The sequence below is a fragment of the Mustela erminea genome, chromosome 1, assembly GCF_009829155.1.
Source record: "Mustela erminea isolate mMusErm1 chromosome 1, mMusErm1.Pri, whole genome shotgun sequence".
NCBI lineage: Eukaryota > Metazoa > Chordata > Mammalia > Carnivora > Mustelidae > Mustela > Mustela erminea.
In genome coordinates this window covers 153,201,708-153,218,893 of record NC_045614.1, presented here as the reverse complement: position 1 = coordinate 153,218,893, position 17,186 = coordinate 153,201,708, and the positions used below count along the sequence as shown (strand labels likewise).

Below are 17,186 nucleotides of genomic sequence, written 5' to 3'. Positions count from 1 at the left end.
AAATTAAAGCTCAAATTTGCCTGAGGTTGCAAGTCTAAGAAAATAAGAATAGCACTGAACAGTATTTTAAAAGACATCACTGCAACTGAAATATAATATTGTGTAAGTTTAAGGTGTACAACATGATAATTTGATATATGTATATATTGTGAAATTACTACCACAATAACATTAGTTAAAACATCCATCACCTCACAGTTACCACTTTTTTGTGTGTGGTGAGAACTTTTAAGATCTATTTTTCTAGCAACTATTTACATACTGTATATAACACAGTATGGTTAACTGTAAGTCATCATGTATATTAGAACACCAGAATTTAAAAATCTTAATAATATGTATCAGTTGAGAAATTTTATTATACTGTTAGTAAATTAAAATTCATGAGACACAAAATTAATTACATAATGATTTTATAAGTTCAACAAACGCTTAATAAACGTAATCTCTGTAGAAGTCACTATCATTTGTTTTAATAACTCACCTGGTTCCAAAAATCGCTGAGACAGTTAAGCATTATACTATATCTTTGAAGGATACAAAAGCTAGTAAAAACATAATCCTAGTCCTTAAAAAGCTTACTATCAAATTGGGGGAGATAAGACAGATACACAAGTAATTATAACACACAAAAAAATACATATCCCAGCAGAGGAAATATAGGGTAAAATCTTCTAGACACAAACTAACTCCTCAGAATTCATAGTCATGAGATAGTATATGTTATTAAAAAGGAGATGTTGGAAAGAAAGTAACCTGAAGAAGTAGATTGGGGTAAATTATTGAGGACTTTAATGGGAGGCTAAAGAGTTTGATATTAATCAGTGAGCAGCTAACCTTTCTAGTTATACATTAGGAAATAATACAGAGAGCTTGAAATGGTCTTCTGAACTAAAGTGTTAGCTATATAGAAAGCAAGGTAGAAACAGATGTGAGGGATAATTGAGGGAAACTTGCTGAATGTAAAACGGATTGTGAAAGGTAATGGAGATTATTTTATCTTGGGATTAGAAGAGAATTTAAAGGTTAAAATTTTTTTATGAACTTGAATAACAGTAATGCCATTAGAAGGTAGGAAACTCATGAAAATTTGGAAAAGCTGATAATGAGAAGTTTGAGAATGAATGCCTTGAATTTGAGGTGTTTTTAAGCCATCCCACAGAACTTTTGCAAGCAATTTCAGGTGTGGACTCTAAAAAAATATAGAATATCCAGCTTTGGAAGTCATCCATGTAAATGCATTAGTGGAAGTTACAGGAGTGAATGAGATCATCAAAGAAGATAGTATAAAAAGAAAGGAGAAATAGACTGATCTGGGAACAAAAACTTAAGGATATCTCTACATTCATGTAGTAGAAAAGAGACAAAATCCAGCAGAGGATAATGAGAAGTCATCAGAGATACAGGAAAAATATGAGAATAACTTCATCAAAGGATAGAAGAGTATCCAAACAAAAGAAAGAAGACCACCAAAACAATGGTCAAAAAGTAGTCAGATATAGCAGAGAGCCAAATAATTTGGGTAGAAGAAAAAACATTAGGCCAGGCAACTAAAAGGTACTAGTGATCCTTGAGATGGCAAATCTTAGGAGCATGGTAGAGACAAAAGTAAATTTTCAATGGAACTAGAGGCAGTGGTATAGATCAGGAGTTGACAAACTACCACCCACAGACTATATCTATCTTGACCTTCCCCTAATCTGATATTGTATAGCCTGCAAGGTAAGAATGGACTTTAAATTTTAAAACATTGAAAAAAATCAGATAATATTTCATAATATGTGAAAAATATATGAAATTCAAATTTCAATGTCCATAAATAAAGGGATTTTTGGAACCCAGCCACACCCATTTGCTTACATAATGTCTGGCTGCTTTTGCATAAAAAGGTAGAGTTGAGTAGATGTAAGAGAGACCCAGTGACCTGCAAAGCCTACAATATTTACAAGCTGGCACTTTAATAAAAGTTTGCCAACCCCCAGTATAGATTATCGTTTCAGGAAATTTTTTGGTTAAAAAAAGTGATGAGAAATAAGAAAGTTGTTCAAGAGCAAGACTAGGTTTTCAAGAGTGTTTTTACTGTTTTATTTTCTTTAATAGGGGAGACATGAGTATATTTGTAATCCAAAGAAAAGTAGTTAAAGTTTAAAAAAAAATAAAAACAATCATTTACTGTCTTTTCATTCTCTTAGATATTTCTGGTTCTTTCTCTTCTTATCTGGTTTCTTTTTCTCAAACTGTTTTTTGGTTATTTGTCATGGAAATCATTCCAGTCTTGTTTGAAAATGATGACTTAACTCCTAGAATGCCTTAGTTTCAAGGGGAAAAAAAATGTATATCACACATATCCTTTTGTCCCCTAAGCTCCCATTTAGTCACTCCAAATTTTTATTTTAAATTAAAAGACATTAAACTATTGTCACAGTTGAGATTTTTGGCTTGATAGTGATTACCTTATTTTTGCAAAATTTTAGTGTGTCTTGTTTTCTCAAGTGATTTGGGGTATATCTGAAAATTTATTTCCATTTAAATAAATATGTGCTACCACTGACACTTTGAGGAGGGAAATTTCTTGAGAAACGACAAACAATAGTTTAAAAACCAATAGGAGTCCTAGCAACAGGAGAGTTATTATTTTCCTAGATCTTCCCAAATCCTATCAGAAATGAACTTTACTGAGTCCATTCTCAAGTCCTACTTTTCTGATAGTTGGCGGGTAGCTAATGATTATCTATATGCTAATGTACCCAGACCTAGAAAATAGTAGAAAGTGATACTAGAAGCTTATTTATAAATGAGTTCTCAGACTGGGCTGTGACAGTCATATTTAGTGAGAATCATTGTTAGTTTTGTGAACTATTTCCTTATAAAATGTCCCCTGCACAGAAAAAAAAATCTATTTTTCAGCTTTAAAATCACTTAGTTCCATGCTTGCTTAGACAACACATATAATAAAATTTAGTTCCTAGTCTTTTGCAATTGAATTACTCCCTAAAATAATTATACCATTTTTGTTTTCATGGCTTACCTTTATTATGCTACATAAATAATGTAGTTTATCAGAAAAGTCTATTGGCATCCCTTCCCCATTGCTACCCATTTATTTGACTGAATCTATCATGGAAGTCTGTTTAATGGGGTTTGTTTTGGACTCATATCTTAGAGACCTTAATTACTTGAAATGCTGTAACATATAAGTCTTTGAAATCCAGTATATAATTTACATTTAGAGAACACCTCAGTTCACACAAAACACATATCAACTGCTCAATAACCATATATGCCTAATGGCTACCATATTGAATGATTTGGTGCTAGAAACTCATGGAAAGCTTATTCCAATTGCACAGATTTCAGGTCCCTTTTTATATGATGAAGTTTGAAGGCTTAACTTGTAATTACAAACTACTTTCATAAGAGAAAACAGTACTTTTTTTTCAAGGTACTGGTTTTATTATCTGGGATAATTTAAAATTATTATACACATCAAAATCAGTTGCATGAATTCAAAGTTTGAAATTTAATGACAAGTTTGCAGATTTTTCCCCTGTTGGCATTAGAGGTGTGATCTAAAAGCAGTGAGATTAATTTTCTTTAGTATTTTGCAAAACTGGCTCATGGCAGCATCCAAGGGGACATTCTAATAAGTATTTAAGCAAAATCATGGGCTACAACATTAGGATAAGACTATAGCCATTTGGTAAAACACTTGACATGAGTGATATTCCTTTGGCTATGCAAGTTCTGATCTATTATCTGTAATTTATTCTCATTCCCATATAACCTCAAGCATGATTATTTATTAATTGCTGGGCACAGTGTACTTGATCCATTCCACATGTCCATTAGTGCATAACTTCCTCAGACTCAGGAGTTTTGCCTAGAAGGGAGATGGTAGGCCAATTATGTAGCCAGCCATTTCTAGCTATGGTGTTTTTGCCATAACCAAAGACTATAACCATATTGTAGGAATTTGTGAAATGTTGCAAAATATATCCTGAAATTTCTGGCCACTACCATTAATCCAACCTTCAAGGATATCTGCTAAATATCTGTGTGGATTAAGATAAAGAACTGGGCCCAAGATTTTTTGTATATATGTGATTTTATATGAGTCTAGTTTTTTTGTTTTTTTGTTTTTGTTTTTTTACCACTGAGACTTCAAGAGAATATATGTGATTTTATATGAGTCTAGTTTTTTTGTTTTTTGTTTTTTTACCACTGAGACTTCAAGAGAATAAAAAGAAACAACCATAAAATAGTGGTATAAAAATAATTTTTTATGTAAGAGTCTGCACATTTAACACAGAAATTAAAGCTTCTAACAACTTGAATATGAAATGTGGATTTGCTTTTTTCCATTCAGCCTACCTAGTCTTCGCCCAATGTTGGATGTTAATTATTTGCCACTGACAGACATGAGGATAGCACGGACATTTTGTTTTACCAATGAAGGCCAGGCATTATACCTCGTCTCTCCTACTGAAATTCAGCGTTTAACATACAGCCAAGAGATGTGTGATAATCTACAGGTAGGTCAGGCACATTTATGAAAACATTGGACATGGTTGTAAAAAGAGAATGAGAGAGATATCTAAAATCTAAAATATTACTGGGCCAGGCAAAAAACATGCCTTCCCTAGAATATGTTTTGAATATGTGTTCATCATTAGGATCCTGTTAAGTTTAATGTGGGTCTAGAAAAAGGGAAAGTGAGAAAGAGAATGTGAAGATCATACACATTAATGGGTGATTTTTTGTTTGTTCATTTTATTATTCTTTTTTTTTTTTTTTTTGCCTATGGAGAATCCTCTGTAAGATTATGAACTCTCTCTCTCAAAAAAAAAAAAAAAAGAAGATTATAAACTCTTCCTTCTAAGGTGGGGAATATGCATGTACACACAAAAATTTTGCATACAATTTAGAGAGCTCATGGACTTTTTTTAAAGAAATCTAAATTTTAATTAAGAGCCATACAGAACAAATATACTTCCTATAGGTTAGAAATGGGCATTTTTCTTTTATCATAGAAGTAAGCAGAGCCTTGAAACAGAATAAATATAAATGCCTTGGATAACCAGTTACAAAATTTTAAAAGAACATCTTAGAGACTTAGTTGGTTCAACTCCCTTATTTTATAAAGAAGAAAACTAAAACTCACCCATTTTAATACAGAGGTTGAAAGTATAAGCTCTGAACTATTTCAGTTGTATTTTGCCCACTTGTATAACTTTGGGCATTTTATTTAACACCCTGTATGCTCTATCTTGGAGCATCATTGAGAATTAAGTAAAAATGCTGAACGTAGTGCCTAGAACTGAGTATATTTTAAAAATAAATAATAATAATTATGGTTATTCAACAAATACTTATTGAGTTGTTAACATACATACCTGGTACTTGGCATATGATAAAATACAGTGATAAAACAAGATACGACTCCCTACCCATTAATGTGAAGGGAGCTAAGTAAACAGACAACTACAGCACTTTGTGGAAGAGACTGCCTATATGTGGCTGTGTCGGCACCAGAGAGACATGGAAGAGGGGCCCCTAGGTTGATGGGACAGCAGGGATGGCTAGTTAGGAAGAGTTTTAAGGGCTGAGTAGTTGTTCATAAGAATGGATGGCTGAGAATGGAAAAAGAAATGATATTCCCAGCAGAGTAGTTGCATGCAAAACCCCGGGGGGCGGTCAGGAAACTGCCAACAAAGTGCAGAATTAGTGAAAAGGATGAAGGGATAATGCTGGAGAATTATTCCAGAGCAGATCTTGGAGCACCTTATATGAGCCTAAGGAATCTGGCATTTATCCCAAGGGCAATAGGAAGTCATTAAAAAGGTTTAACAGATTGGTTTATGAAAACTAATATTCTGGTTGCATATGGTTTCGAGGAATGAGGGAGAACAATCAGGAGGGGTTGTTGTTTTTTTTAATAATTAAGGCCAAAAATGAGTGTCTTAAAATAAGGCAGCCAGCAATGAGAATGGAGAAAAGTTGGCATATTCAATAGCTATATAGTGTAATCAATTGGATTGGAGGGTTCTTAGATGTAGCAGTGAGGGAAAGGAAGGAATTAATAATGATTCCTGGGTTTCTGGCTAAGTCGATACCGGTGCCATTTTCTAAAAAGAAGGGATCCAGGAGGAAGAGCTCAGGTCTGGTGAGCAGAGGTGAGAGGAAGAGGATAAAGAATGTCAGGCTGCAGGTTCATAGACAAACTGATATTAGGTCACAGATCTACAGACTTTTGGCCAACATTTCTTCCTCCACACCAGTTGTTCTCAAATTTTAGTCTGCTTCAGAAAGGCATGGAGAGCACATTAAAAATATATATAACCAGAACACATCTATGCAGATTCTGATTCAGTATGTGAGGAATGAAGCCCAAGCACCCGTATTTCTAACAAGGTATTTTTCCAGTCATTCTAAAACACATCAAAATACTGAAAACAGGGCCCCTGGGTGGCTGAGAGGGTTAAGCCTCTGCCTTCAGCTCAAGTCATGGTCTCAGGGTCCTGGGATAGAGCCCCACATCAGGCTCTCTGCTCAACGGGAGCCTGCTTCTTTCTCTCCCTCTGCCTGTCATTTCCTCTGTTTGTGCTTTCTCTTTCTGGCAAATAAATAAATAAAATCTTAAAAAAAAAAAAAAAGTACTGAAAACAATTGTGTCTCACTATGCAGGAGCTATTTTGATTCATTTGTCTTGAGCCATTTCCTAGTTATGTACTTCATACAAAAATAAATCCAAATGTTCTCCACATATTACCAAAGGCTTCCCTCTTCATAGTGGGGTCTGTGCTTGGTTCAGGGAAGGGGGTTAAGACAGGAAAGAAGCTATTGTAATTGAAAACGTATCTGAAATCCAGATTGGGAGTAATTGATCAGGTGGAAATTAATCCTAAAATAAATATATTAGCTTCTCAATTTTTCTAACAGTAAAGGGGAGAAAAGAACAGGGCAGAAAAATGAAAATTTTCAGACTCCAGTTATTAGAGAAGGAAAGGAAATGGAGGTGGAGAAAGAAATGCCAGAAATAAAACTGGGAACAAAGCAAAAATTGCCAGGAAAATATATGGAAAGCAGACTATCTTTTCATTCTGTGCTTTAACGTAGTATAGTGTTATCTTTTTTCTATTGCTTTATTTTTAGTTATTCTAATGCTTTTTTGTTTGAATTTGATACAGGACATGCTAGGAGATTTGTTTACTCCCATAGAGACACCAGAAGCTCAAAACAGAGGCTTCCTCAAGGGGCTGTTTGGTGGCAGTGGACAAACATTTGACAGAGAAGAGCTCTGTGAGTAAACTGATTATGAAACTGTACCACAGAAGACCCATTTCTGTGTGTGTGTGTGTGTGTGTGTGTGTGTGTGTGTGTGTGTGTGTCTAACTTAATGTAATAGGTGGTTTCAAATTCTAGACTACGGTGTTTTTTTTTCTGCTTCTATACCATGAAAATTATTTTTTTTTCCAAACATGAATAAAATCAGTTGCTTTATATTAGGAAATAGTTCAACAAAAAAACAGTACATGCAGTTCAAACAAATAATGAGTAAGCTAATAAATACATCATTTGCAAATAGATCATACCTGCAAGGCAAGGTGAAGGTAGTTGCTAAATTTTGGAAAAAATGTTTATGAATTCTCCTGCCTTTAACGACTGCTGGGAAGCAGATTCTTTATTCAGAACACAAAGTTTACCAATGCTACAGAATAAATTAAAATTCTTCCAGTGAAACTCTGATGAATAATCAAAAAAGAGTAGAAAGACACTAGAAAACATTGTCAGAAAGAACGTATTTCCCAGAATATCTCAACCCTATTTGGTCCTGCAGATCAAAATTCTTTTTCTCTTGAACTTTTAACAAGGAAAAGATCTAGATGCCTCCATGTGATGGACTACTAATCAGCCATAAAAAGAAATGAAATTTGATACATGTTACAACAGGGATGAACCTTGAAGACATCATGCTAAATTAAAGAAGGAAATAAAGCCACATATTGTATGATTCCATTTATATGAAATGTGCAGAATAGGCAAATCCATAGAGACAGAAAGTAGATTAGTGGTTGCCAAGCACTGGGACAAGTTGGGAGGGGGAGTGACTGCTAATGGGCACAGAGTTTTATTTTGGATTAATGAAAATGTTTTAAAATTAGATAGATAAAATTTGCACAGCTCTGTCAGCACACTAAAACCACCGAGTTATACACTTTGTATAAAGTATGTGAATTATAGCTCAATTAGACTCTTTTTTAAAAAAAAAACTTTTGATATTATTTCTAATATTACATCCTTGAGAATGCTCACTAAATTTCTACCAAGATAGCTGTCGTTCAATAAAAACTTCCAAAAAAATTATTGAAATTAAACTGAAATTTGTAAATGATAGGGAAATTTTTATTCTTTTATAAAGTAACAAAATTACAACATATGTATACTAACGTCCATCATGCACACCCTGTTCTCTAGTATTTACTCCCACACACACACACCTATCTTAAAACGGGAACAACAACTGAGGCCTACAAAGGATGACAGCAAGATGAAGAGAGATGTTAAGAATGAAGACTTGGGCAGAAATTTAAACAAATGAACAGACCTAAGTTTGGAACAGACCCTGATATGGGTTAAATATGAGATCATATATTGTGAGCATCCCAATTCAGCAATGTCAAGAAATTCAATGCCATAGAAGAAATGCAATGCCATATTGCATGGAATCCACATACATATACACAAAAACAGGCAGTAAAAATACGGTTACTTCACAGTATCAGACTCCTTCACAGACATTTTTGTGGGTAAAAGCCAGCACCTCCAAACATACATCCATGATAGGACCAAATATGTCCCTCTCTCTCTCTCAATGAGAATTATGACAGAATTTAAGGTAAGTGTTTTGGTGATAAACTTCATCCTAATTACTTGAATTACTGACAATATGTCTTAAATTGCTATGGCTTGAATCCCCAGTTGGGGAAGCTTCAGCGGGAAGAGCATCTCGCAGCCTTGCACAGCACATTCCTGGACCAGGTGGTATAGAAGGGATGAAAGGTGCTGCCGGAGGGGTGATGGGAGAGCTGACACGCGCTCGGATCGCACTTGATGAGAGAGGACAGAGGCTAGGAGAGCTGGAGGAGAAGACTGCAGGCATGATGACCAGTGCAGAAGCATTTTCCAAACATGCACATGAGGTAAATGGCTTAATATAGGCATCTCCATACAATAATAACTTGAAACACTGGGCCTTGCACAAGAAAGCCCAGAGATACCACTGTAAATAATCCTGTGTGAGAGCCAGAGTAATCTGGATCTTGTTATAAGTATTATGATTCCCCCAGTATTTGGGAGAAAAATGTTTTAAAATACTATATTAATATTTCTTTACCTTAGGAGATAATCTAAAAAAAATTATTCATTGGTTCTGATATATTGGGTTTATATTATGCATCTGCTACTAAAAATGTGCTTAGGTATATTACATGATCCTCCCCGCTCAACCAAAAAAGGTGGGAGGGGTACTAGTAGCTGGAACCCACACACTCCTCTTTGCTTCAGTCATTAAAAATCAGTTGAGTCTTTACAGATTGATTATTTTTAAAAAATCTTTTCGTATGTACTTTATTTTAAAAAAATAATGGAAATTTTATAAATTTTGAGATTTAGATCTGCATGATTGGTTCAATATGAGCTTGCTTTGATTAGTACTTTTAAAGATTTTTAAAAACATTTTATTGACTATTTTTTCTTGCAGTTAATGCTGAAATATAAGGATAAGAAATGGTACCAATTCTAAACTTCTAAAGAAGCTGTGACTGCTTTGAGAAACCATTATTCAGGGAAACAAAATTTATTCCCAGCATCACTATTCAACTTGCTAGAAGCCAGTTTCTTCTACAAAATGTTCCATTACAGTCTATCTGAAGTTATCATAAGGGAAATTTATTAGAGACACTGTACAACCCAAAGGCTGAAACCCTGGTTAAAATCCCAAGACATGGCTGAATTTGCCTTTTCCTAACGTGGAATGGAGCTATCATTTTGGCATGTTGTTTGCTAAGGATTTACATTTAGGAACTATGGGGAGTCCTTCTGATTTGAAAAAATCCTGTACAAACAAAAGCATTAATGCACTTAATGAAAAAAAAAATCTTTGCATGATAAATTAACATCTTAAGAGGAAAAGAAAAAAAAGCATGTTGTGACAGAAGAAAAAAAAAGATTATGACAAACTATTTTTATAAATTGGGCCACACCTGACAATTTAAAAAATCTGTATTAGAAGATATCAGTGTATTTCAAGTACATTTGCCATACCCAACAGAAAAAGAAAAGAAAACTAGAGTTTTCTTTTCATCTGTAACTTTCATTATACTAGCACATTATTGAATTCTTATGGGAAGTCTGATTGTTTGTCTCTCCATACTATTTTACATCATCACCATTATGAGTCATAATTGAGTATTGCCAGGATAGTAAGTCATTCCTAACAGTTATTTCCATTTGTCACCTTCAGAACAAGTGGCTATTTTTTAGTCATAAACCATGCAGGGTTGGGTCACAAGCCTGGCTTGTGCTCTATAGGGGAGTTGATGATTAAGTTTGGGGAAACTAGACTACAGAAACAGTGCAGTTATCTTTGAGAACTGATTTCACACACTCTGATTTCAGTTTCTAAAGGCATATATTTTTAATGCTCCATTTGTATCTTTGTCTGCCAATCACACAGTATATTACTGTTCCAGCCCAGTAGTGTCTTCAATCCAAAGGTGCTCTTGCAGCCTGACACTCACAGACCAAACTGGTCATTCTCTTTAGTATGATTCAGTAAAACCTCAGTAAATGTTTTGGGAAAGGGATTCTGATTTATTACATTTCTGATTAACAAGGGCTTTCATTAGTAAATATTTTTTAGTTCAATACTTATTATTGAAAATCTTTGTAAAATATGGTATTTTTGCTATCTTGGCCTTAGTCACCATTATGGGCAACAAAAATACAGAGAGAGTTTAATGATACAAAATGAATAATTTTGTCACTCATTAGGCTAAATGATATAAGCCACAAATTATGTCAATAGATACCAAACACCTATTCCTTGTTCAAAACACTTTAAAAAGTGAAGTAAGGAATACCCTTAATATGATAAAAGTTACCTGTCATAACAACGAACTCTAGAGACAAAAGTAAATAAATAAAGACACCTGCTATTATTATTTAACATGATTCTAGAAGCTAAAAGTCATAGAAAATGAATATTCGCAGGTTCTAGGACCCATCCTGTAATATGTTGTTCCTTCGAAGAGAATTAAAAAAAAAAAAAAATGTGTGTGACTTAATGAATTTTGATTTTCCAGGTCTTACTAGATATATTTTTGTGTTTCCTAAGAATTCACCATTTTTTCTGAAGTCCAGGTTATTTTAGTATCCTAAAATAGTATTTAGTTCTTTTTTTTTTTTAGATTTTTTAATTCTTAGTGTATTTTTTTTTGAAGTTGCACTTCCTTTAAATGTTCCCAGTAATTTTGAGAAGAGCAAAGATGATAAAGTAGGAAATATATATCAGGAAAGCATTTCTTAGAGTCCTTGAATTCTCCTAATTTCTCAAAAAAAGCTTCTCCATGAATCTCACCACTCCTGAGAACAGCTTTAGAGTAACCAAACCTGATTTGAAAATACAAACATCACATATAAAATTATGCAGTAAAAATATTATAGAAACCTGGGATCAAAATTTAGAACACAATGGAACCCAAATTATAGTACACTATTTATACCTCAGTTTTAAGAACCCAGTATTCTGATTTTCTGTACAAATACTTTATCATTTCTATAATTCAAAGAAAAGCTTAAAACGTTTAGAGAAAAATATTTTTTTAGTGGCATCAACTTCAATGATTATCTCTGAAGCCCTCCATAAGATTTGATTTAATTTGTTCTACATTTTGTTAATAGTTCACTATTAATAGAAAATTCTTTTTTATGGGGGACTGCCCTTTACACTGCAGAATGTTTGGCAACATCATTGGCCTCTATCTTCTAGATGCCAGCTGCAAGCCCAGAAGAAAACCAAAAATATCTCCAACCATTGCGAAAACTGCTCCCAGTTGAGAGCCACTCCTCTACATTATTTAAGGACAGATTAAATGTGAATATATATGTCCTGCATAAAATTAAATTATCACAAATACACAGTACCTTAAGAAGATAAATTATTATACCCAAAATTACACATGTGGTTCATATGCAATAAAATCCTATTTTGGAGAAAGCTTATGCAAATCAGTGGAAAATAACAATTACAGAATATTTTAAAGCATACAGAGAAAAACACAAAAAACAACATAGCATTTCACAGAAGCACTTAAAACTCTGGCTCTAATGAATAGATCAAATGCTTAGAATTAGCATATCAAGTGGAAGTAAACAGGTGCTTCTGAAATGCTTGAAAAGAATAAATATTTTTAAGTAGTTTAAATATGTCTTTCAGTGTTGTTTTTAAAGACCCTTTCTTAACGTAAGGTAACTTCATCTCCTGAACTCCTGATAGTGGAATACAAATTAATGAGGTTTTACTGTATCAGAATTATTTTTATAATTCGAAGAGATAGCAATAACAAGAATCTGATGTGGATGTGATTTTTCTCTTTAAACATTTCTATTCTGTTGCACTGACCTTAGCATGCTTGTGCATGCGCATACACCAACACAACCACCACCACCACCTTATCATCATCATCTTTGGAAAATGAGTACTGTTGATCCATGTAATTCTTTACATCTCTCCTCTCTATGAGTGTCTTGCCTCTGTCTTGGAACAAAAGAAAAATACTCCTAGTAACTTGGATAATGATAGAGAAAATGAGCCTTTGTTATCAAAATTACACTATATCTACTATGGTGACATCAGAAGATAAGGCTTGTAAACCACAGTCTCCAAGCTGACTCTATCTCCCTATGACTCCCTCAGGAGATAAGCCCTTCCTATATGTTCCAGAAGAAAATGGGTCTTTGCACTCTATTTACCAAAATGAAGCTAGAAGTATTTGTTTTCCTGATTCTAATAATGTGAGCAATAATCCCTACCATGAAATCATCCATTAACCTTGGTGTTTGGAGGGAAGGATGATTATGATTATTTTAATTCCCTACAAAAGTAGTATTACTGACTTTGCTTCCTATACTTGAGACTCAGACTTAGTGCCCCAATCACTATCGGGGTCATCATCTAACTTTGGAAGAACGGTGATAGAACTGAGAGAGATGTTGTCTGATAATTTCGTCATAAAGATAATTTTTCAAATCTTTTATATAGCCTTGGAGTGATTCTCAAGTTAATAAATCAGAATCCAGATTTCTATTCCTCAAAGATCTTAAGGAATCATAAAAGGAAAAAGTTTGCTGTTGGAGTCCCTTTTTATGTGACCTCTGTGTCCAGTTTTAAATACACCATCTATCTGTTATCTACATCAAGGGATTTCCAGGGCTTAGAGAAAGAAAAAGAGAGAGAGAGAGAGATTATGCCTAAGGTTAGTTGAAGAAGATGAAGATGAGCTCTTTTAAATACTTGGTTTAAAATGTTTGGAAGAGGGGGAAAATGAAAAACGTTTAGAAAAGTAAGCTAAAAATCCTCTCCTTGGTTTAGGATCATTGGGACAACCCAGGAGAATATCTATGATTATAGTCTGGCTCTACAGAAAGACATTATAACTTGACTACTTTCTTTGAGAGGGCAATGCCAAAAGGACTCAGACATTTCTATCAGGCTTTGCTCTTTGCATCAGGAGAAAAGTAGTAGCCTTCACAGCTTCCTTACCTTTGTCTTCTGTAACACCAACCTCATTACTGGCTACATACTAATTCAAATACACTCTGTTCCAGGTGCCAGAGATACTTGTCAACAAGTTATGCTTTCTGGATGGCACCATTTCAGGGAGTATGGTTGTTGTGTAGCAAGTTTAGTGTACATATTTGCCTATAACATAGCTCTAAAGGGATATAACGCAGAAGATAATGTCTGACTTTGGAAAGTAAGAGGAAGTGCCAATTTGGTGCAAGAGGATTGGGATGGTGAGGGACACAGAAACCAGAGTTAAGTGGAAGAGGTTTTGATGAGAAACCAGAGGCACAGATGGCTGCTTTGATTTATATATTTATTTAGGGAACTGATTCTCAATCTTGGCTGTACATGTGAATCACCTAAGAAACTTTTAAAATCCCAATTATATCAAAATCTCATGAAGTGGGAACCAAACATTATTATTTTTGAAAGCCCCCAATATGGTTCCAGTGTCAACCAATGCTGATAAACACAGCTTTATGGCTGATTAAGGAAGACACATTTGTCTACCTTGGCTGGTATCCAAGCCCCACTTCTGAGGAGTTGTGGAAGGCAAGATGCAAGAGATACAATGTTGTCTGGATTGAGAATTATTGTGTTGTAACCCAAAACAAATGTTCTGTGCAAATTTCTGACCAGGCAGTGCCCCATTGACTTATAATAATTCTGTCTTTGTGGTTTTCTCCCATATGACTTCGCCATTATTCCAATTCAAACATCTAGGTTTTGATTGTCTTATACATGTGACATCACAAGACACCAGAAGAAATCAAGAAACTCAACAGCATGTAAAGCTAAGTGGAAAACTAATACTTAATAGTTGGATAGTGGAAATTAAAATAAGCATTTATTAAATCAGGCCCAAATTTATTATTCATTCTTCATTTGGAGGAAACATGGGTACTAGGTACCTGTTCTGCCATAGTATATTTTATTGGACTTGATCTTAGCAAGAAGGAAGAACAGCAGTTCCTTTTTGATTGTTGTCTTAGCTCCCAGGGCCACTTGGATTTTTTTTCTTAGCTACTGGATACGTGTTTAAAGGAGGAAGAGTGTCTGTAACTTATTATCTGGCCTCCAGCACCCTGAGAGACTGTTTTCACCTTCAAAAAGGAAGAGTCTGCCTATCCAAGGCAATAATCCTCAATGAGAAAATGTGAGAGTTCTCTCCTCTCTTACTGCTCCCCTCTGGTATTGGCCTGTGCTTCTCAGCTGCAAAGCCAGAAAATAAACTAGGTGGTGGTTATGGACAAGTATACACAGAATCAAAATCTCTAATAACCTGTAATTTTTAGTACTTAATTATGTGATGTTTTATTCTAGGAAATAAGAAACAGATGACATCATTGATGTATCTTTCTTTCATCTTCAGAATTTTTGCATCTTTTCAGAAAATGACAAATTACTATTTTTCTGTTGCACTCAGCAATTGTGACTATACTTAAAATTCTTGTAGTCTGTAGAGATATCAATAAAATTGTATATGTTTGTACATAGATGCTCTTATGTTATGATGTCATGCACCACTAAACATTTTACCAAGATTAAAGATGGGCAGAGGGAAGATTTTCATCTGCAACACTATGAACCATGGTTTTGAAAGTATACTTGTTTTTAAAAGGCAGAGAGGTGGGTGGGGGAATCATGTACATCACATTTGTCTGAACTAAAAAACAGAAAGAAAGGACTAAACACAAGTTCTCTAGAATCACAGATTTTGCTAGAGTATTTTCTCCAGATTTCAAACTGGGGAGTTGTGAAACTTTTTTATGGATGTTTTTACAGACAATTTTTGAGCATGTTGATTGATTAGACCTTTGGTGAATTACAAGTAAAACTAAGTTTGGTGAGGGTACAGAGTAAAAATCTGAGACTGAGTAAGATATATTTACAAACCCAATATCCTTTAAAGCTCAGGCTTTAATCCCATCCAGGCAAAAAACATAAACCATTATGAGCTTATATCACTTCCTAGTGGTTATAATGAACACTCGTTAACTCCACAACCTCCAAAAGTTCCCCAGAAAGACATTGCTCACCTGGCTTTCATCTGCACAGTTAATTCCTCTTCAGACACTTTCTTTGTATTGATCTATACTGTGGCCTTAGCCAGTTAAGCTTATTCTTCCAAATGCTAATTATCTCAAGATTTTCCCATCACCACAACTTCCCTCCTAGTTTTGGTTCCATATAAAATAAACAACAACAACAAAAAAAAACAACCAACCAATCTGAGGATAAGAAATGTTTCTCAATCAAAAGTGCAAATGTAAAAACAGACCATTTAAAAGCCAAATGTTCAGTCTTCTCTTCAGAATTTTCTCAAAAGTATCCTCACTTTCTTCGAACAACAATCACTCGGGCTTCACATACCGAATTCAGTATTTAAAATACTGATATGACTTCCTTCCTTCCTTTTCCTCACCCCTTCTTTCCTCCTTTCCTATTTTTCCATTCATTCAGCCGAAAAGGCAATCAACCTAAGCAAGTTGTGGGTGGCAGCCCCGTGCAAGGAGTGCATAGTAGCAGGGTGAGTGTGACTGCCCAGAGGACAGAGCTGGAGTGAGGTGGCTGACCTGCAGTCAGTGCTCAGGCAGTCAATGATGATGGCCTGTGAGAAAGAGGCACCGGAGCAGAGCAGAAGGCAACCCAGCAGGTTAGCAGATTAGGGACTGATCAATTAAGTGATTATCTTGAGGATACAGGATCCAGATTTCTCACTGATGGAGAAGTACAAATAAAAAGGAATGTGAGAATAAATCCTCTATTATTGGATTAGAATTGGAACTATCAGTGTAAGTTTTATGTGAATACATACATACACATATATCCACGACGTGCGTGTTGTTCACAAAGACATACTCTATTTCTGAATGCTGAGAGGATGGTAACACAACCCCAAAAACAAAAAATGCTTGGATTTTGATTGTCAAGAAATAGCTGGTTTCAAGGCTGGACTATATATTTTTATTCCAGAAAATAAAATATTCAAAGAATGTTGGGAATGTGTCCAAAGGACACAGAAACTAGTTGAAAGGGCCCACACAGGTCAAATCAAGGATAATTTGATTATCAAAAGTAATAATAATAATCGAATAAAATAGCTGACCATGGGGAGCCTGGGTGGTTCAGTTGGTTGAGTAATTGCCTTCAGCTCAGGTCATGATCCTGGAGTCTCAGGATCAAGTCCCGCATTGGGCTCCCAGCTCCAAGGGGAGTCTGCTTCTCCCTCTGACCTTCTCCCCTCTCATGCTCTCTCTCACTATCTCTCAAATAAATAAATTAATTAAATCCTTAAAAAAAAAAAAAAAAGCTAACCATGAGTCCACACTGATGTTAA

At 34.7% G+C, this 17,186-nt stretch overlaps 1 protein-coding gene across 9 annotated transcripts in view; it reads left to right on the top strand.

Annotated features, from left to right (window-relative positions):
• STXBP5L (syntaxin binding protein 5 like) overlaps positions 1-16,972 on the top strand; it is a 542,570-nt gene extending 525,598 nt beyond the window's left edge. For 6 of the 9 annotated variants that reach the window (XM_032347468.1, XM_032347439.1, XM_032347450.1 and 3 more), the window contains 4 exons: positions 4,367-4,532; positions 7,188-7,299; positions 8,980-9,200; positions 9,761-16,971. In XM_032347468.1, coding sequence (XP_032203359.1) covers positions 4,367-4,532; positions 7,188-7,299; positions 8,980-9,200; positions 9,761-9,802 — 541 coding nt within the window. In that variant the 3' untranslated portion in view covers positions 9,803-16,971. Of the gene's footprint in view, positions 1-4,366; positions 4,533-7,187; positions 7,300-8,979; positions 9,201-9,760 lie in introns of all 9 variants that reach the window. The other 3 variants (XM_032347423.1, XM_032347416.1, XM_032347410.1) reach the window with 1 other exon arrangement.
• The last annotated feature ends 214 nt before the right edge of the window (positions 16,973-17,186 follow it).